General features: G+C 45.9%; 1 protein-coding gene across 1 annotated transcript in view; it reads right to left on the bottom strand.

The window, feature by feature from the left end:
* LOC112612470 (zinc finger protein 480-like) overlaps window positions 1–20,539 on the bottom strand; it is a 68,277-nt gene extending 47,738 nt beyond the window's left edge. The window contains exons 1-5 of the mRNA XM_025367048.1: window positions 20,494–20,539; window positions 11,951–12,032; window positions 7,391–7,517; window positions 6,218–6,346; window positions 11–163 (exon numbers count right to left, since the gene is read on the bottom strand). Coding sequence (XP_025222833.1) covers window positions 11–163; window positions 6,218–6,346; window positions 7,391–7,517; window positions 11,951–12,013 — 472 coding nt within the window. The 5' untranslated portion in view covers window positions 12,014–12,032; window positions 20,494–20,539. The remainder of the gene's footprint in view (window positions 1–10; window positions 164–6,217; window positions 6,347–7,390; window positions 7,518–11,950; window positions 12,033–20,493) is intronic.
* Window positions 20,540–21,128: the final 589 nt, after the last annotated feature.

The raw sequence follows: 21,128 nt of genomic DNA, 5'->3' as shown, positions 1-21,128 counted from the left end.
ACTGAAGAACTGTGGCTGATGAACTTTTCAACTTGATTACATTCATAAATCTTCCCTTCACCTTGAAATATCTCCAGTTCTGGCAGAGGTAACTGAAAGGTTAATCCAAGTTGATTTGTAATAGGCTTGTTTCCTGCTTTGCTTCTCATTGCACAGCACCTCCCTAGGAAAGCAAGTAAAGAGTGTAATTGGAACCCATGGTTCTGGTATGTTTAGACCCTGACGGAGGGACTGGAATCTGCCTCATCTGACTTAGACACTAGAAGAAATATCAGCATACTTCGTATTATCACACTGGCAGTGGAGAAAACCCAAAACGTGGGGTGATGCACTGAGCAGTGGGGAATCTGCAGGAGTCAGCTGAGTTTGAGAGGGATTATGAGCAGAAAAATACAACAGAAATTGAAAGCTTCTAAGAAAAAGCAGGATGAGCCTCTCAGGGAAAATAAGACACTTAAGAGCAGCTGCATAGGCCAGGTGCAGTGGCTGTAATCCCAGCACTTTGGAAGGGCGAGGCGGGTGGATCACTTGAGGTCAGGAGTTCGAGACCAGCCTGGCCAACATGGTGAAACCCCATCTCCACCTAAAAATACAAAAATTAGCCAAGTATGGTGGCATGTGCCTGTAATCCCAGCTACTCAGGAAGCTGAGGCAGGAGAACTGCTTGAACCTGGGAGGCAGAGGTTGCGGTGAGCTGAGACTATGCCACTGCACTCCAGCCTGAGTGATAGAATGAGACTACGTTTCCAAAAAATAAAAAGAAAAGCCGGGTGCGGTGGCTCACGCCTGTAATCCCAGCACTTTGGGAGGCCAAGGCAGGTGGATCATGAGGTCAGGAATTCAAGACCAGCCTGACCAACATGGTGAAACCCTGACTCTACTAAATATACAATAAAAAAAAAAAAAAAAAAAAAAAATTAGCCGGGTGTGATGACGGTGTGTGTGCCTGTAATCCTAGCTACTCAGCAGGCTGAGGCAGGAGAAGAATCACCTGAACCCGGGAGGCGGAGGTTGCAGTGAGCCAAGATCATGCCACTGCACACTGCACTCCACCTTGGGCGACAGAGTGAGACTCCATCTCAAAATAAACAAATAAAAGTAAATAAATAAATAAAAATAAAAGGAAAATTAGAAAATATCTTGATATAAAAGAAAATATAAATATAACACAGCAGAACTCATGAAATGCAACAAAAATCGTGCTGGAAGGGATATTGTAATGATGTATGCATACATGAAAAATAAAGAAATGGCTGGGTGGCTCACACCTGTAATCTCAGCACTTTGGGAGGCTGAGGTGGGAGGATCTCTTGAAGCCAGGAGTTGCAGACCAGCCTAGGCAACAAAGTAAGATCCCCTATCTCTAAACAAAATAAATAAAATAAAATACATTCCTGTTTTAATTAGTGAGGCACAGTGTCGTGAACTTGTAGTCCCAACTACTCAGGAGGCTAAAGTGAGATCATCACTGGATCCCAGGATCTATAATCATGCTGCTGCACTCAAGCCTAAGTGACACAGTGAGACCCTATCTCTTAAAAAATAAATAACTAAACTAGAATAAAATAACATATAAAAAAACCTAACTTTATACCTCAAAAAGAAAAACATGAACATGGCTGGGCGCAGCGGCTTACGTCTATAATCCCAGCACTTTGGGAGGCCGAGGCAGGCGGACTGCCTGAACTCAGGATTTCACGACTAGCCTGAGCAACACGATGTAGCCTCATCTCTACTAAAATTCAAAAAATTAGCCAGGCAAGGTGGCGTGCGCCCATAGTCCCAGCTACTTGGGAGGTTGAGGCAGGAGAATTGCTTGAACCTGAGAGGCAGAGGTTGCAGTGAGCTGAGATCATACCACTGCACTTCAGCCTGGGTGACAGAGCAGAACTCCGTCTAAAAAAAAAAGAAAAAGAAAAAAATGAACACAAAGATAGCAGAAAGAAAAAATAAAGGTTATAAAACAAAGAAAACAGCAGAGAAGCACTAGAGAAAGTCAGGAAAGTAAGAGTTCACACTTTGAATAAGACTGACAAATCCTTACCTAGATAAACTAGAAAAAAGAAACATGAAGCATACGACCGAAAAAACTACAATGAGAAAGGTAAAAGAGGACATTACAAACAAGTCTACACAAATAAAAATGGAAGTTAAATGAGACTCAACAATTACATAACAAAAAATATGATAACCAAGAAAAAAATGGATAAATTTGTAGATAGACACCACTTACCAAGACTTAACGATGAAGAAGTAGAAAATCTAAACACACCAGTAACAAATAAGAAGACCGAATCAGTTATCAAATACCTACCAACTAAAACAGCAATGGACCAGATGACTTCAGTGTAAAATTCTATCAAATACTGAAAAAGATTTAACACTAATCCTCCTCAAAACATCCCATAAGCTTGATGAGGAGAACCACTTCTACACTCATTCAGTGAGGCCGGTGTTACCTTGAAAGCAGAGGCAAAGGCCCTAAAGAAAACCGCAGGGCAGGCTGGGCACAGTGGCTCACACCTGTAATCCCAGCACTTAGGGAGGCTGAGGCAGGCAGATCACCTGAAGTCACGAGTTCGAGACCAGCTTGGCCAACATAGTGAAACCCTGTCTCTATTGAAAATATAAAAGTTACCCGGGTATGGTGAGAGGTACCTGTAGTCTCAGCTACTTGGGAGGTTGAGAGAGGAGAATCACTTGAGCCCAGGAGGCGGAGGCTGCAGTGGGCCGAGATCACACCACTGCACTCCAGCTTGGGCCACAGAGTGAGACTCCATCTTAAAACAAAACAAAACAAAACTGCAGAGCAATATTACTGATTAATCTAATGCAAAAATCCTCAACCAAATGGTAGCAAAATAAATTTAGCAGCGCAGTAAAATGGATCACACCTCATGACCAAGCAAAATTTATTTCAGGAATACAAGAAGGATGCAACTTTGGAACATCAGTCCATGTAAAACCCCACAATAACAGAAAAAAGAAAAAGAAATCCATGCAATCATCTCAGCTGATGCAGAAAAACATTTGAAAAACCTCAGCAATCATTATGATAAAAACACTCGCCAGGCATGGCGGCTCATGCCTATGATCCAAATACTTTGGAAGGCCAAGATGGGGGGATCACTTGAGATCAGGAATTCCAGACCGGCCTGGCTAACATAGCGAAACTCCACCTCTACAAAAAACACAAAAATCAGCCAAGCGTGTGGCCTGTGGTCACAGCTATTCAGGCGGTTGAGGTGGGAGGACCATTTGAGCCTGGGAGGTAGAGGTTGCAGTGAGCCGAGATCGAGATCATGACAGCAAGAGACACCCCCTCAAAAGAAAAAGAAAACACCACTCAACACACTAGGAATACAAGGAACCTGCTTACTAGAGGCCATATATAAAAAGCCGAAAGGCAACATACTCAATATTGAAAGAATGAAGGCTTTTCCTTTATAATTAGGGGCGGGGGGAAAAAGCCCGCTGGGATTCTTTCTTTTCTTTTTTTTAATTGAGGGCTTCCGGGATCCAGGTCTTTCTTGACTTTCTGGTCTTACGTCATCTAAGTGCAGGGGTACCCACTTGTGCTTATTCGCTCTCTTTCATTGATTACTGACTGGGCGCACATCCATTATTTCTGTTCAGAATACCTCCCTAGGTATCCAGGGAGGACACGTTCCAGGCTCCTCTGTGTGGTGTTATGATACACACCTACATTGGTTTTTGTCCGCAGTTCCTGGCTCATAACTCCCATAGCCCTTGCTGCAGTCTTTGGTTATGTTGGCTTAGGCCTTCTGTGCAGGCCTTAAGAAAAATAACCTCTCCAACCTTCTCCTCCTCTCCTTTCACCTGCTCTAAGGCAGGACTCTGTAACTTCCCCCCCACCTTTCTGATTGCTGGTCTTACGACCTCCCCAGAGAGGGTCCTGCTGTATACCCTGGGGGAAGGAATGCTGATGTCACAAAGCTTCCATCAAAACCCAAGAGGATTAGGTTCCAAGAGCTTCGGGATGTCGGAACACGTGGCGGTTTCCTAGAGAGTGGCACGCCCAGGGAGGGCATGGAAGTTCCACAGTTCTTCCCCCATACCTGTCCCATATGTCCCTTCATTTGTATCATCTGCAATATCCTTCATAATAAACTGGTAAACGTCAGTGTTTCTGGGAGTTCTGTGAGCTGCTCCAACAAATTAATTGGGCCCAAAGAGGGGATCATGGAAACCTCAACTGGAAGCCAGTTGGTCAGAAGTTCTGGGGACCCAGACTTGCAACTAGTGGGAAGTGGGGCAAGTCTTGGAGACTGAGCCCTAAACCTGTGGGACCTGGCCCTATCTCCAGGTAGTGTCGGAAGTGAGTTGGAGGACACCCAGCTGCTGTCTGCTGCTTGGTGTATGGGGAAAAACCCCCACACCTTTGGTCAGAGAAGCCTTCTTCTGTGTTGGTAATTGCGGTGGTGTGAGAGCAGAGGAAAAACATGGTTTGCGAGTTTTGTGCTAAAAAACCCTAAGATATCAAAATGTGTGATGCTCAAGTCCCTTACTATTGGCCTTCATATCCATGGTTTCTGTATCTGCAGATATAGAAAGCCCAGAAAGACCAGGCCATGGTTAGAAGCATGGAATTGTCAGCACCAACCACCATCCTCCAGGAAGGGTACAGGGGCTGGAGATTGAGTTAATATCAATCATGTCTATGTAATGAAGCCTCCATAAAAATTCCTGAGAGCTTTCAAATGCTGAACACATGCGGTGGGACTGGAGGGTGGCACAGCCAGTGAATCTCCCCACGTGCCTACCCTGTGACTCTCCTCATCTGGCTGTCCATCTGTATCCTTGGAAACATCCTTCATCATGAAGCAATGAACATAACGAAGTGTTTCACTGAGTTTTGTGAGCCACCCTAGCAAAGTAACCAAACAGAAGAAGGGGGTCAAGGGAACCCTGACTTGTGGCTGGTCAGGTGGAAAGGTGACTACCCACTACTGGCAACTGGTGGCTTAGGTGGGGGACAGGCTTGGGAACTCAACCCTAAGCCTGTGGGATGCAACTCTAACTCAGGTAGACAGTGTCACGAATGAATTGCAGGAAACCCCAAAACTGGTTTTTGGTGGGCAGAAATCTCCACACATTTTGGTGACCAGAAATGAAGCATTCTGTGCCAAGCAGCATGTGAGAGTAAAAAAATCACTGACTTTTTCCCACCTCAAACAGACCTGAACAGGCAAAGTGGGCTTGAAACAGCTCTATGCAGTTTCCAGGCCCCAGAAGCAAAAGACAACAACCTATGTTTTCCCTTCTCCCCATCAGGTCTTCCCAGTACAGGAAATGGGCGGATCATGAATAGGTCAAGGAGGCAGGTCTATGCAGACCTCAGCTCTGATGTATAAGGACAGAGAACTGAGCAACAGATAAAATCCCATACAGAAAGAGACCACAGGGGAAAGAAACTCCTTTGAAATGGCACTCCTTTTGCCCCTCAGAATCAAGGAACTAAAGAGTTGACACAAGCCACATGACAGGATACTGTCCATCATGATAAAAGGCTTTGATTTGGCTTCTGTTTGGGCTGCAGTAACACTGGAGGGCAAAAACATAAAACTATTACACATCTAAATGAAAGGGTGGGCTGGGCGCAGTGGCTGACGCCATAATCCCAGCACTTTGGGATGCCGAGGTGGGCAGGTCATGAGGTAAAGAGACTGAGACCATCCTGGCTAACAAGGTGAAATCCCGTCTCTACTAAAAATACAAAAATTAGCTGGGCATGCTACTCGGGAGGCTGAGGCAGGGGAATCACTTGAATCCAGGAGGCAGAGGTTGCAGTGAGCTGAGATCGCACCACTGCACCCCAGCCCGGAGACAGAGCGAGACTCTCTTTCTGAATAAATAAATAAGCAAATAAATAAATAAAGGACATGGTGACAGATGCGGGTAAAGAAAGATTTCTCGTAAGAACTCACAGGATTTCAACTCCTATTTCTCCACACAGTTCTCCCACTTACAGAGAGTTTCCCAAACACTATTTAATAGTGTGGCTCTGGTAGGCATGGGGCACGTGCCTATAATCACATCACTTTGGGAGGCCAAAGCAGGAGGACTGCTGAAGCCCAGGAGTTCAAGGCTGCAGTGAGCTGTGATGGCCACTGAACTCCAGCGTGGGGGACAGAGACTGTGTCAAAAAAAAAAAGAAAAAAAGTGTGGCTTCCACTCTGTCCATCTGAGCTCTTACCTGTGTTGATATCTTTGATACCTTCCCACCTAACTGGATTTTTTGCTACTTTCATTTCATTCTCCACAGTCCAGGGCTCTGTCCTTTGCTTCATCATGGAGATAATACTCAGATCAGGAAGACATATCCCTGTTTATAAAAGAAAGAATCAAGATGTGCTGTGATGTCTCCAAAATCCAAGCCCTCTGTTTAGGCAGGAGAGACGATATTAAAAATTAATCCTTTGACGCCAGTTACGATCATTAAAAAGTCAGGAAACAACAGATGCTGGAGAGGATGTGGAGAAACAGGAATGCTTTTACACTGTTGGTGGGAGTGTAAATCAGTTCAACCATTGTGGAAGACAACGTGGCGATTCCTCAAGGATCTAGAACCAGAAATACCATTTGACCCAGCAACCCCATTACTGGGTATATACTCAAAGGATTATAAGTCATTCTACTATAAATTTAAAAAAAAAAAACTAATCAAGAATTCAAGAAAAACGTTTCACAAATTCACCCACAGAGTGTCTCCTTCTGAATGCTTAGGGAACCCTGTAATAATTGGATATCGAACTCTCTTCCAAGAACTACAGAATCAAAATCACAGGGGTAGAAAACAGGGAACTGGATATTTTAAAAGTTTGTCATAAGGTTTTACACACACGTAAGCCCAGGTACCAACCCAAAGGTGCATCATGAAGGAGACAGAAGATCTGAAGAAAGGGGGCATTTCAAGTCCAGAAAGTATACGGGAGCTTTTCATTTCTGAGTCAACAGGCTTTCTTTTTTTTTGAGACAGAATCTTGCTCTGTTGCCCAGGCTGGAGTGTAGTGGCATGATCTCAGCTCCCTGCAACCTCTGCCTCCTGGGTTCAAGCAGTTCTCTTGTCTCAGCCTCCCGTGTAGCTGAGATTACAGGCATATGCTGCCATGCCTGGCTAATTTTTGTATTTTTAGTAGAGATGGGGTTTCATCATGTTGGTCAGATTGGTCTCGAACTCCTGACCTCAAGCAATCCACCCACCTCGGCCTCCCAAAGTGCTGGGATTAGAGGCATGAGCCACTGCGCCCAGCCAAGTCAACAGGGTTTCAATCTCAGTCAAGCAATGCAGGGGCTCCCAAGAGGCACACAAGGGAAAATGCAGAGATACTAAGGGCAGACCCCAACTTCTGAGGGGCATTATCCTTACCTAGGGAGACCAGGTTCCTGTAGTTCTCCAACATCACATCCCTGTATAAAGCCTTCTGCACAGGGTCCAGGCATTTCCACTCCTCCTGAGAGAATTCTATGGCCACGTCCCTGAATGTCAAGTGTCCCTAAAATGAAAGATGCATTTGACCAACAGGGTATGGAGAGAGTAATTATGTTCACACAAAACGAGAAGAGGGTTGTAAGGATTGACTCAACTGAAGTGCTGACGTGAACATTCTGACATATCCACATTAAGGTATTTTTGAGCTAGTTATGTGTCTGTGATTGAGTTTTATTATACTTTTCCACAAAAAGTTATGATAGTCTTTTTTTTTTTTTGAGACGGAGTCTCGCTCTGTCACCCAGGCTGGAGTACAGTGGCGCGATCTCCGCTCACTGCAAGCTCCGCCTCCCGGGTTCGCGCCATTCTCCTGCCTCAGCCTCCCGAGTAGCTGGGACTACAGGCGCCGCCACCTCGCCCGGCTAATTTTTTTGTATTTTAAGTAGAGACGGGGTTTCACCGTATTAGCCAGGATGGTCTTGATCTCCTCACCTCGTGATCCGCCCGTCTCAGCCTCCCAAAGTGCTGGGATTACAGGCTTGAGCCACCGCGCCCGGCCATGATAGTCTTTAAAGCAGTGTAGATTTTCCATTTAGTATCTACCTGAGCTAGAATACAAGTGTCTCTGAAGACACCAACTACTTGTATTCTAGCTCAGGTAGATAATGCGTATCAGTTGGTGTGTTGAACATAATACCTAACACTTCTATAGAGATAACTGCGGGTTAATTTTGTGTCTGGGCATTAGAATCAAACCTAAAGAATCAAACTGTTAAGTAACAGATCAGCATCAAAAGTAAACTGACAATTACCTGAGTAAAGTTAAGTTCATGAACAAAAACCTAAATCTGCATAAAAGGTCATTATATATGCATATACACGTATCCTCCTCGTAATACATTACTATTCTTACTGTCATTAACTCATTAATGTGATAGTGTAGAACACATTTTTTTTTTGACAGAGTCTCCAGTCTGTCACCCAGGCTGGAGTGCAGTGGCGCGATCTCCGCTCACTGCAACCTCTGCCTTCCAGATTCAAGTAATTCTCCTGCCTCAGCCTCCCGAGCAGCTAGGATTATAGGCATGCGCCATCATACCTGGCTAATTTTTATATTTTTAGTAGAGACAGGGTTTCACCAAACCCTGGTTGGCCAGGCTGGTCTTGAACTCCTGACCTCATGTGAGCCACCCTTCTCGGCCTCCCAAAACACTGGGATTACAGGCGTGAGCCCCGTGCCCGGCCCAATAGTGTAGAACACTTATAAGGTCATGGAAAGTATTTCAGATGTAATTTCAACTGTTCAAAAATATAAATTTTTTGTTTTTGACATGGAGTTTTGCTCTCGCTGCCCAGGCTCAAGTGCAATGGTGCGATCTCAGTTCACCACAACCTCTGCCTCCCAGGTTCAAGGGATTCTCCTGCCTAGCCTCCCGAGTAGCTAGGATTACAGGTATATGCCACCACACCCAACTAATCTTGTATTTTTAGTAGAGACAGCGTTTCTCCATTGGTCAGGTTGGTCTCAAACTCCCGACCCCAGGTGATATGCCCGCCTCGGCCTCCCAAAGTGCTGGGATTACAGGCGTGAGCCAACACGCATGGCCAAAAGTATTGGCTAACGCCTGTAATCACACCACTTTGGGAGGCCAAGGCGGGCAGATCACGGGGTCAGGAGACCAAGACCATCCTGGCCAACACGGTGAAACCCCATCTCTATTAAAAATATAATAATTAGCTGGGTGTGGCGGCGCATGCCTGTAGTCCCAGCTACTCGGGAGGCTGAGGCAGGAGAATCACTTGAACCCGGGAGGCGGAGGCTGCAGTGAACCGTGATCACGCCACTGCACTCCAGTCTGGGCGACAGAGCGAGACTCTGTTTCAAAAAAATAAAAAATTAAATTAAAATTAAAATAAAAAAATTCATATAAAATGATGTTGTGGCCGGGCGCGGTGGCTCAAGCCTGTAATCCCAGCACTTTGGGAGGCCGAGGCGGGCAGATCACCTGAAGTCAGGAGTTTGAGACCGGCCTGGCCAATATGGTGAAACTCCGTCTCTACTAAAAATGCAAAAATTAGCTAGGCCTGATGGCGGGCGCCTGTAATCCCAGCTACTCGGGAGGCTGAGGTAGGAGAAGTGTTTGAACCCAGGAGATGGAGGTTGCACTGAGCCGAGATCACATCACTGCACTCCAGCCTAGACAAAAGAGTGAGACTCCGTCTCAAAAAAAAAAAAAAAAAAAAGGAGATCATGAAAAAAACATAGAAACTTGAACTCCAGTCACAAATACCTATTTTCAAAAATATAAATATAATCTGTTTTAAAATTTATGTGAGGTCTCACTATATTGCCCAGGGTGGTCTCAAAGTTAAGAGATCCTCCCATCTCAGCCTCCCAAGAAGGTCAAGAAGCTCAAATTACAGGCTTATACTACTACACTAACCCATTGCTTTGTCCATTAAAATTTAGATTATTCTCTACAGTGAGAATTACAAACCATTGCTCAAATTGAAATCAGAGAAGACACAAACGGAAAAATATCCCATGCTCATGGATAAGAAGAATCAATATAATCAAAATGATCATACTGCCCAAAGAATTTACAGACTGAATGCTAATCCTAACGATGTTCTTTGCAGAACTAGAAAAAACTATTTTAAAATTCATATGCAACCAAAAAAGAGCCTGAATAGCCAAGGCAATCCTAAGCAAAAAGAACAAAGCTGGAGGCATCAAGTTATCCAACTTCAAACTATACCACAAGGCTACAGTAACCAAAACAATATGGTACTAGTACAAAAACAGGCACAAAGACCAATGGAACAGAATAGTCAGCTCAGAAATAAGGCCGCACATCTATGACCAACTGATCTTTGACAAAGCTGACAAAAACAAGCAATGGGGAAAAGACTCCCTATTTCATAAACAGTGCTGGATAACCAGCTAGCCACATGCAGAAGATTGAAGCTGGACACCTTCCTTACACGATATACAAAAATCAACTCAAGATGGATTAAAGACTTCAATGTAAAACCCAAAACTATAAAAACCTTGGAAGACAACTCAGATAATACCATCCTGGACACAGGAATGGGCAAAGATTTCACGACAAAGACACCAAAAGCAATTGTAACAAAAACAACAATTGACAAGCGGTATCCAATTAAGAGCTTCTGCACAGCAAAACAAACTATCAACAGAGTGAGCAGACAACCTACAGAATGGGAGAAAATTTTTGCAAACTATGCATCTAACAAAGGTCTACTATCCAGCATCTATAAGGAACTTAAACAAATTTACAAGAGAAAAACAACCCCATTAAAAAAGTGGGCAAAGGGCCAGGTGCAGTGACTCATGCTTATAATCCCAGCACTTTGGGACACCGAGGCAGGTGGATCACCTGAGATCAGAAGTTGCAAGACCAGCCCGGCCACCACGGTGAAACCCCGTCTCTACTAAAAATACAAAAATTAGCTGAGTGTGCTGGCAGGAGCCTGTAATCCCAGCTACTAGGGAGGCTGAGACAGGAGAATCGCTTGAACTCGGGAGACAGAAGTTGCAGTGAGCTGAGATCGCACCATTGCACTCCCTCCTGGGCGATAAGAGCGAAATTCCTTCTCAAACAAACAAACGAAAAAAGTGGGCAAGGGACATGAACAGACACCTATCGAATGAAGACATACATGTAGCCAACAAGCATATGGAAAAAAAGCTCATTATCACTGATCATTAGAGAAATGCAAATCAAAACCACAATGAGATACCATCTCATTAGTCAGAATGGCTATTACTAAAAGTCAAAAAGGGCCAGGCGTGATCATGCCTGTAATTCCAGCACTTTGGGAGGCTGAGGTGGGTGGAGATGGTGAAACCACATCTCCACCAAAAATTCAAAAAATTGCCGGGCATAGTGGTACGCATTTGTGGTCCCAGCTACTCAAGAGGTTGAGGTGGGAGGATCGCTTGAGCCTGGGAGGTAGAGGTTGCAGTGAGCCGAGATTGCACCACTATACGCCAGCTTGGACGACAGAGCGAGATTCCTGTCTTAAAAAAAAAAAAAAAAAAAAAGGCACAAAATCTTCTTGATTTTTTTATTGCACAAGTTACCAGGTACTTGTGCACATTAATACGTGACTTCTGTGGGCAGCTCCTCTAATCCTGGTCCACAGAGAGCTGACAGTGCATCCAGATGTGACCCCTGAACAATCCCTGCTGCCCAACAGCACTGACACCACGGGGCCCTCACCCCGTCCCCATCCATGCCTGGTGTGAGCCCTTCCCAGGCCCATGCCCAGTGCCGCCTCTTCCCAAGTTCATGTCACTGGGTCACGAGGGATGGAATCTAAGTGAGATGAGAGGGACTGAGGGAAGGCATGGGTGAGTGTGAGCAAACCTGTCAGGCAGGACACTCAAGACTCAGAAGATTTTCAACTCCAGTACTCTGCATTTCAGGAAGAAATAAGAAACAGAACAATCAACTGAGAATATCACTTTACCTGAGTAAGTGGCATCCCTGACTCCTTTGCTTTCCTCTTCTGCACTTCTCCTTCACATAACATGACTCTTTAGAAGTCAATCCTGAATGTCAAAAACATGCTGTTTAGGGTTTAGAATGAACATACTTTCTTCCTGTGCCACAACCACACACATAGGGGAGACCTCACCCTGTGGAAATACAGTCCTCTGCTGCCCACTGCAACAGAGTTGATGCTGGGACAACAAACTCCTACAGGAAGAACAAGTGAGTTTTTGGCCCCTTTCTTCAGAACCCGCTCCCCTCCTGGAGAAGCCTGAGCACACACATTGCAGCAGTGGGGAGCTGGGCTGGACTAAGATTCCCTTCAGGGCACAGACCTGGCTCTGACCAAACCCCATGCGGAGCACAGTACCCCTCACCTCTTTGTGAATCAGAGGCTGAGCTCAGCCTTCTGAAATGAGGACATGGCTTCGGTGCTCAATGCTGGATACAGAATACAGTAAAATCCCTTTATCCAAGGGGATACGTTGCAAAACCCTGAATGAATGGAACTTGGAACAGTACTAAACCCTATCTACTCCATGTAAAGGATGCACGTGACAGATGCTCACTGGCATATCCAAATTGCCAACATCAATGCTCATGTGCTTGGGGGCCATGTTAAATAAAATAAGGATTACTTAAACAAAACCACTCAGATACCAAAGATTGGATCTGATAAAAAAGACTGCTATTAAAAACAAAACAAAACAAAACAAAAAATAAGACTATCAACGGATTGATGGGCAGACAGAGTATACAGTGCATGGGGTCTGTATCCAAGGATTCAACCAATTATAGACTTAAATAATTAAAAAAAAAAAAGGAAGCAACATACCAATATAAAACAGCAATAAAAGAAAAATATAAAATAAAAATAATACAAGAAAACCAGCCAGAATAACAAGTATTTACATAGCACTTATATTTAATTAGGTATTACAAGTAATCAGATGGTTTACTGTGGGGAAAAGAAAGTGCAATTAGACCGTTACTGTGTCTACGTAGAAAGAAGTAGACATAAGAGACTCGATTTTGTTCTGTACTAAAAAAATTTTTCTGCCTTGAGATGCTGTTAATCTGTAACCCTAGCCCCGACCCTGTGCTTGCAGAGACATGTGCTGTGTTGACTCAAGGCTTAATGGATTTAGGGCTATGCAGGATGTGCTTTGTTGAACAATTGCTTGAAGGCAGTATGCTTGGTAAAAGTCATCGCCATTCTCTAATCTCAAGTACCCAGGGACACAAACACTGCTCTGTCCAGGAAAGCCAGGTATTGTCCAAGGTTTCTCCCCATGTGATAGTCTGAAATGTGGCCTCGTGGGAAGGGAAAGACCTGACCGTCCCCCAGCCTGACACCCGTAAAGGGTCTGTGCTGAGGAGGATGAGTGAAAGAGGAAGGTCTCTTTGCAGTTGAGATAAGAGGAAGGCATCTGTTTCCTGCTCATCCCTGGGCAATGGAATGTCTCAGTGTATGTTCTATTTACTGAGATAGGAGAAAACCACCTTAGGGCTGGAGGTGAGACTTGCTGGTGGCAATACTGCTCTTTACTGCACCGAGATGTTTATGTATGTGCACATCAAAGCACAGCACCTTTTTCTCAAGATTGTTTATGACACAGAGACATTTGTTCACATGTTCTCCTGCTGACCCTCTCCCCACTATTACCCTATTGTCCTGTCACATCTCCCTCTCCAAGATGGTAGAGATAATGATCAATAAATACTGAGGGAACTCAGAGACCAGTGCCTGTGCGGGTCCTCCGTATGCTGAGCGCTGGTCCCCTGGGCCCACTTTTCTTTCTCTATACTTTTTGTCTCTTTCTTTTCTCAAGTCTCTCCTTCCACCTGATGAGAAACGCCCACAGGTGTGGAGAGGCTGGCCCCCTTGGGTTTACAGTATATGGGGGGATGGGGAGGATGTGCATAGGTTATATGCAAATACAGTCACACATTGCTTAATAACAGGGACATGTTCTGAGAAACACATTTTCAGACCATTTCATTACAGAGTGAACTTACACAAACCAAGATAGCATAGCCTACTACACATCTGGTATATATAACATAGCTTACTGCTAAAAACCTGTAGGGCATGCTATGTCCTGAATACTATAGTCAACTGTAACAATGCTAAGTACTCGTAAGTCAAAACATATCTAAATATAGAAAAGGTACAGTAAGGCCAGGCACGGTGGCTCACGCCTGTAATCTCAACACTTTGGGAGACCAAGGCGGGTGGATCATCTGAGGTAGGGAGTTTGAGACCACCCTGGCCAACATGGGGAAACCCCGTTTCTACTAAAAACACAAAAATGAGCCGGGCATGATGGTGGGTGCCTGTAATCCCAGCTACTCGGGAGGCTGAGTCAGGAGAATCACTTGAACGCGGGAGAATCACTTGAACCCAGGAGGCAGAGGTTGCAGCGAGCTAAGATTACACCACTGCACTCCAGCCTGGGTGACAGAGTGAGACTCTGTCTCCAAAAAGGAAAAAAAAAGAAAAAAAAAATACAGTAGTCATTTGGTATAAGAGTTTTAAAAATGGTACACTTGTCTAAGGCACTTACCATGAATGGAGCTCGCAGGACTGGAAATTGCTCTGGGTGAGTCAGTGAGTGATGAATGAATGCGAAGGCCTAGGACATGACTATACACTACTACAGGCTTTATAAACACTGCACATACACTGCACATTTAGGCTACGCTAACTTCACAAAAAAATACTTTTTTCTTCAGTAATAAACTAAGCTTATTTATTGCAACTGTTGTACCGTACAAACTTTTAAATTTAACTTTTTGACCCTTTTGCAACAACAGCTTAAAACACAAACATGTTGTACAGCTATACAAAAATATTTTATCTTTTTACCTTAATTCTCTAAACTTTTTCTTGTTTTCAATTTTTTAACCTTTTTAAACATCTTTGTCAACAACTAAGACACAAACACACACATCAGCCTACGCCTGCACAGGGTCAGGACCATCAGTGTCACTGTCTTCCAGTGCCACATCTTGTCCCACCGGAAAGTCCTCCTATGGTAACAATGGTTTCTCCCAGACGCCTCCTGAAAGACCTGCCTGAAGCTCTCCTTTCAGAGTAGTCCACGGTAGCTTGCTTGCTTTGTTTCTTTTGTCTTCCTAAATGTTCTTATGAGCAGATAATGCATCATGGACGTTCCTTTCTATTAATGAAAATCTTTAGGTGTCGGTGCCTATGTTTTCAAACCTTTTAAGGAGCTTGTCAAGGTCTGCAAAAGCTTCTGCTATATATTTAACTGTGAATTGCCTTGAGAGTTCTTTCTTTTTCTTCAGTTTCCTATTGGCTCATTCTCTCTTTTTTTTTTTTTTTTGAGATGGAGTCTCACTCTGTCGCTCGGGCTGGAGTGCAGTGGCGCGACCTTGGCTCACTGCAACCTCCGCCTCCTGGGTTCAAGTGATTCTCCTACCTCAGCTTCCTGAGTAGCTGGGATTACAGGCATGTGCCACCACTCCCGACACCACTGACCTCAAGTGATCCACCTGCCTCGGCCTCCCAAAGTACAGGGATTACAGATGTGTGCCACCGCGCCCAGCCAGTTCCCTATTCTCTTGCCTCTTCTTCAGCTATGCGTTCCTGTATCAGTTCCAATGACTCCTCATTAACCCATTCCTCATGAACCACCTCTAAGAGATTCTCAATGTTATCCTCCCCCACATCCAGTTAAAGCTGTCTGGTAACGCACTAGGTTTGTTTCCCCCAGCATCAGCACCAACACTGCACTATGATGTCATGACTGCTCTGAGGTAGCCAGGCAACAGGAATTTTTCAGCTCCAGTGTAATCTTATGGAACCACCATCATAGGCGTGGTCTGTTGTTGACCGAAATGTCCTTATGTGGCCGTATTATACAATTTTATATAAGGGTCTTGCAGATCATCTGATTTGGGTAATCTTGGGGGGGATCTTGGAAGCAAATCCTATGTGATACCGAGGGATGACTGTACAGGAGGACATACTGGACAAAGAGATGATTCAAGTCCTGGACAAAACAGAGTGGGACAGTGAGAGACTGCATCATCCTACTAAGAAGAGTGAGAAATTTAACACTTATGAATTCTTCATTTCTGGAACTCTCCATATAATATCCTTGGACTACTAAAACTGTGGTTGACCATGAGTAACTGGAACCTCAGAAAGTACACTGGAAGATAAGGAGCAACTACCGTAGAATCAACTTCAAATATTAATGCTGAGCCCAACCTGAGTATGTGAATAGGAATCTCAGGTAAGAGACTGGAGGCACAAGACGTGTATCTGCACTCCAATGTGAAGCCAGGGGTGAGCTCCACTCAGACAGCGCAAATCCAGCACACCCCCACCTTCTGGCTCTGCTCTATCCTTGGGTCTTGTTACCAGGATTTAGGTAGTGGAGCAGAAAGAAATTTCCAGAGCAGGCAATGTGGACCACAGTGGGGGTGAGGGTGTAGCTGGAGTGTTAAATGTGGGGTGGAGAGGAACACAGAAGCCTCCAGGAAGGAGGTAATATCAGAACAAAGACTTGGGGAAGAAAAGGTGTTTGTACCTGCAGCTGACAGGCTAGAGATGTCCAGGCAGAGGGACAGCCCAGGTGGAAGCCCTGAGTCAGGAGCAACCCTGGCTCCAGGAAAGAGGCCTGTGTGGCTGCAGCAGAGGGAACGAGGGGGACACAGGCAGGAGGTGAGCTCAGAGAGGTCCTGGGGCACAGATCACACAGGGACAAGGCCGCAAACATTTTCTCCCATACCTCAAAGGAATTTCGGAAACAACAAATGTCCTCACCTGTTTTAGTAAATATGTAATTATTTATGTTAAATTAATGTACTTACAGGCTGGGCGTGGTGCCTCACGCCTTAATCCCAGCACTTTGGGAGGCCAAGGTGGGCGGATCACAAAGTCAAGAGATCAAGACCATCCTGGCCAGCATGGTGAAACCTTGTCTCTACTAAAAATACAATTAGCCAGGCGTCGTGGTGCACGCCTGTAGTCCCAGCTACTCGGGAGGCTGAGACAGGAGAATTGCTTGAACCTGGGAGGTGGAGGTTACGCTGAGCCAAGATCGTGCCACTGCACTCCAGCTTGATGACAGAGCAAGACTCCATCTCAAAAAAAAAAAAAAAAAAAAAAAACCTAATGTACTTACAATGTAATATCTTACATATTTTGACTATATGACAAGAAGTTCAGCTAAGCCCCAGGAAGTACAGGGTCACCCTCATCTGAGATGTGCAGGATTGCAGGGGAATGCATTGGGGGAGCTCAGAAAGTGGCACATACGAGGTGGAGATGCCTGTTAGGTGTCCCAGCAGAGAAGTGAGGGGACAACTGAACACAGGTTTCTAGACCTCAGGCCAGAGGTCTGCAGGGGACATGGAGACAGGTAGATGGGGTTCAAAGCCATGAGATGAGATGATAAGGAATGGTAGTGTGTGTGGACAGAGATGAGAAGAGTTTTGAGATCTAAGCCTATTCAACATAGGGAAACCCAGTCTGTACTAAAAAATTAAAAAATTACTCGGGTGTGGTGGTGTGCACCTAGAGTCCCAGCTACTTGGGAGGCTGGAGCAGGAGGACCTCCTGAGGCCAGGAGTTCGAGGCTGCAGGAAGCTATGATTGCACCATGGCACTCCAGTCTGGGTGACAGGGTGAGACTGTCTTAAAAACAAAAACAAAAATGAAAAAGACCTAAATCACGGAACACTCCCACGTTCAGAGAACACAGCTTCAGGAGATACCAGCAGAGGAAACTGGTAAGACAAAAATCTGAAACAAAGTAATCAAATAAATTTAGAGCTAAGAAAAAAGAACAGGGAATGATCAGCTGTGCAACATGTTGCTAACTCGAAAAGATGAGGATAGGAAATTCAAAATTGGACTTCGAAACACAGAGGTCACTGGTGCAGTCTGGAAAAAAAAGGATCAAAGGAATGGTGGAGGTGAAAGCTTAATTGGAAGGGGGTAAATCAAGAACTTGAGGCAAGACTGGAGACAGAGTATATAAACAAGATTTTAGTGTACTGTGTTCTCAAATGGAGCATTGAAGAGGGGTGCTAACTACAGGGAGAAAGGTAATTAATAGAATATTTTTTGTTTTAATCATGGAGGAGTAGCAAGAAATAAAGACTTCATTCTGTGCCTTTTTTTTTTTTTTTTTTTTTTGGAGACACAGTCTCACTCTTGCCACCCAGGCTGGAGTGCAGTGGTGCTATGTCGGCTCATTGCAACCTCCACCTCTGGGGTTCAAGTGATTCTCCTATCTCAGCCTCCCGAGTAGCGGGAATACAGGTGCGCGTCACCACGCCCAGCTAATTTTTGTATTTTTAGTAGAGGTGGGGTTTCACCGTGTTGGCCAGGCTGGTCTGGAAGTCCTAGTCATAAGTGATCTGCCCACCTTGGCCTCCTAAAGTGCTGAGATTACGGGCATGAGCTACCGCACCCAGCCAGCGTGTCTGTGTGTGTTTTAATGGACAATACCTCCACGTGGGTACACTAACCAAAGTAATCCTCTGAAGTAAATATTGGTGATGCCACAGAGAAAGGATGCCACATTGTCCTGAGATTGTGAGTAGGGCTGGCACATGGTGCACAATTGCAGGGTCAGCAACAGCCAGGGGGAGGGACAGACCATTCCCCGTTACTACAGAGTAGAGATAGCAGGCCCTGAGACAGGTGGGTGGGCTGGTTGGAGATCTCTTCCCTTTACCGTTTGAGGTGGAAATGTACACGTGTTTTTTCCCCTGCTGAACAGTTCTCTGGCACACTCCCAGCTGGATGACCTACAATTTAACTCAATTTGGATAGTATCTACCTGGAGATAGAATCAGATCCCAGTTAAGGACTCAGTCCCACATGACTGCCCCTCACTTCAGATATGGATAAAATTAACGGTTTCCAAAACCCACTCCTCTGTTTTGATTTGCTAGGACAGCTCTTCCATCTATATCCTTTGTCATAACCTTCATAACCAATAGTAAACCTAAGTAAAATTTTCTCTGAGTTCTGGGAACCATTCTACCAAATTGATGTGAGGAGGCCGGGCAAGGTGGCTCAAACCTGTAATCCCAGCACTTTGGGAGGCCGAGGTGGGCAGATCACCTGAGGTTTCAAGAGCTCAGGACCAGTCAGGCCAACATGGTGAAACCCTGTCTCTATTAAAACTACAAAATTAGCCAGGTGTGGTGGCGGGCACCTGTAATCCCAGCTACTCGGGAGGCTGAGGCAGGAGAATCGCTTGAACTCAGTAGGCTAAGGTTGCAGTGAGCCCAGATTTTGAGCCCCTCTCCTCTCCCAGTTTCTCTCCTTCTTCCCTCTATTCCTTCTTTTCCACCTGATCTGCTCCATCTTGCAATTTTTTCCCTTTTGTTGCTCTTTCTCTCCAATCTTTTGATTGTCTCCAATCTCCATATATTTCTGCCTCTTTCTTCTCCCATCTGTGCTCCTCCTGTTAAATTCTCTCTTCTCTGTTATGCCCCCTTCTCCCCACTGTCTGGCAACCCCAGATCCCTGGGGTGGTTCTCCCTCTGCTCTCCTTGTCACCGGCTGCCCCCTCTTGCTGTCCCTGCACCACGCTGCTCAGTCTGCCCTGGCTCCAAATCCCTCCTCCTCTCCCCAACTTTGTCTGAAGAGCCTCCCGCTTTGCTGCCCCTCTCCCTACCTTGCAGTCCTTCATCTGTCTAGAAATACAACTTTTCTCTACATTTCTCCAGTTGCTTTTCTCTCCCTGCTACTTCCTGGGGTGCTTCTTTCACTTTGCAAATCTCTCACCGTCCCCCTACGTTGCCGTCTTGATATGGATCTCCTTCATTATTTTCTCTCTAAATTTTTCTGTTTCCTCTACCTCGCTCTCCATCTCTTTCACTACACATTCACAGGGAGGGGACTGGAATAAAATGCCCACCTCCTCAAGAGCACAGTTTCCAACGGGAGGAATTTGGGACAGAAGAACACTGGGTGCCCTACGATAGGTCCCGGCCACCTCCCCCAACACAGGATCAGGAGAAGCCGTGACTGCGAAGAGGCCTGGGGACAGAAGGGTCCAGCCCAAGGAGGTCTAGGGCGGCAGGCAGATCAGGGGTGGGGTCTGCAGAATCTCCAGGACAAGCAGAGGACACGGGCCCTCCCGATTTGCGGCTGTGGCGCTGCGCCCCCAGGGGCCGACAAGGGCGAGGCTCGGGACCCGGAGGGCGTGGATCGGGCTCGCAGGTGGGGACTTTACGTGGCGCGGGGCTAGCGGAGGGGTCACTGAAGGGTTTTAAGCAGGAAAGCAACGCGAAAGCAGCTGCCTACGCGGTCCTACGGCAGAACGACCGGGGACAGAACCAGCCCTAGGGCGATTTTAACACACAGGGAAGCGAACCCCGGTATTCTGATGGGACGCGTGAATTTACTCGGGGTGGAGGGAGCGGTGCGGGGATTTCAAGGTCTGTACCGCCCCCCACATCCCGGGTACAGAAGCGTGAGGGCACCGCTAAGCGAACACTTAATCTAAACAAAGGAAAACTCACGCGCCGCAGTTGCGCCATCTCTCCACGCCATCCACTTCCGGGTCTGCAGGCGACTGCGCGCGGACCCAGAGGCCAGGCCTGGGCGGGGCCAGCGAGGTGGTGGGCGGGGCCTGAATGCTTATGGGCAGGGCCTGCGCTTCCCTCCTCCTATCTCTGGGCGTGTCTCGCTTTTCCGGAGTTTGCAAGCAACACTTGCCAGTCAGGCTGGAGCCGCTCCACGGTTTGTGACCTGGGATCTCACTAGGAGGGTCAACGTCTGTTGTTTGGATCCAGGAAAGTTCCCACAATTAAAATTAAGGAATTCAGGCCGGGCGCGGTGGCTCACGCTTGTAATCCCAGCACTTTGGGAGGCCGAGGCGGGCGGACCACGAGGTCAGGAGATCCAGATCATCCTGGCTAACACGGTGAAACCCCGTCTCTACTAAAAATACAAAAAATCAGCCAGGCATGGTGGCGGGCGCCTGTAGTCCCAGCTACTCGGGAGGCTGAGGCAGGAGAATGGTGTGAACCCGGGAGGCAGAGCTTGCAGTGAGCCGAGATCGTGCCACTGCATTCCAGCCTGGGCGACAGAGCAAGACTCCGTCTCAAAAAAAAACAAAACAAAAAAATAAATAAAATTAAGGAATTCAATTAAA

The sequence above is a fragment of the Theropithecus gelada genome, chromosome 19, assembly GCF_003255815.1.
Source record: "Theropithecus gelada isolate Dixy chromosome 19, Tgel_1.0, whole genome shotgun sequence".
NCBI lineage: Eukaryota > Metazoa > Chordata > Mammalia > Primates > Cercopithecidae > Theropithecus > Theropithecus gelada.
Note: the sequence above shows the minus strand (reverse complement) of the source record. Positions and strands in the feature narration are given on the sequence as shown.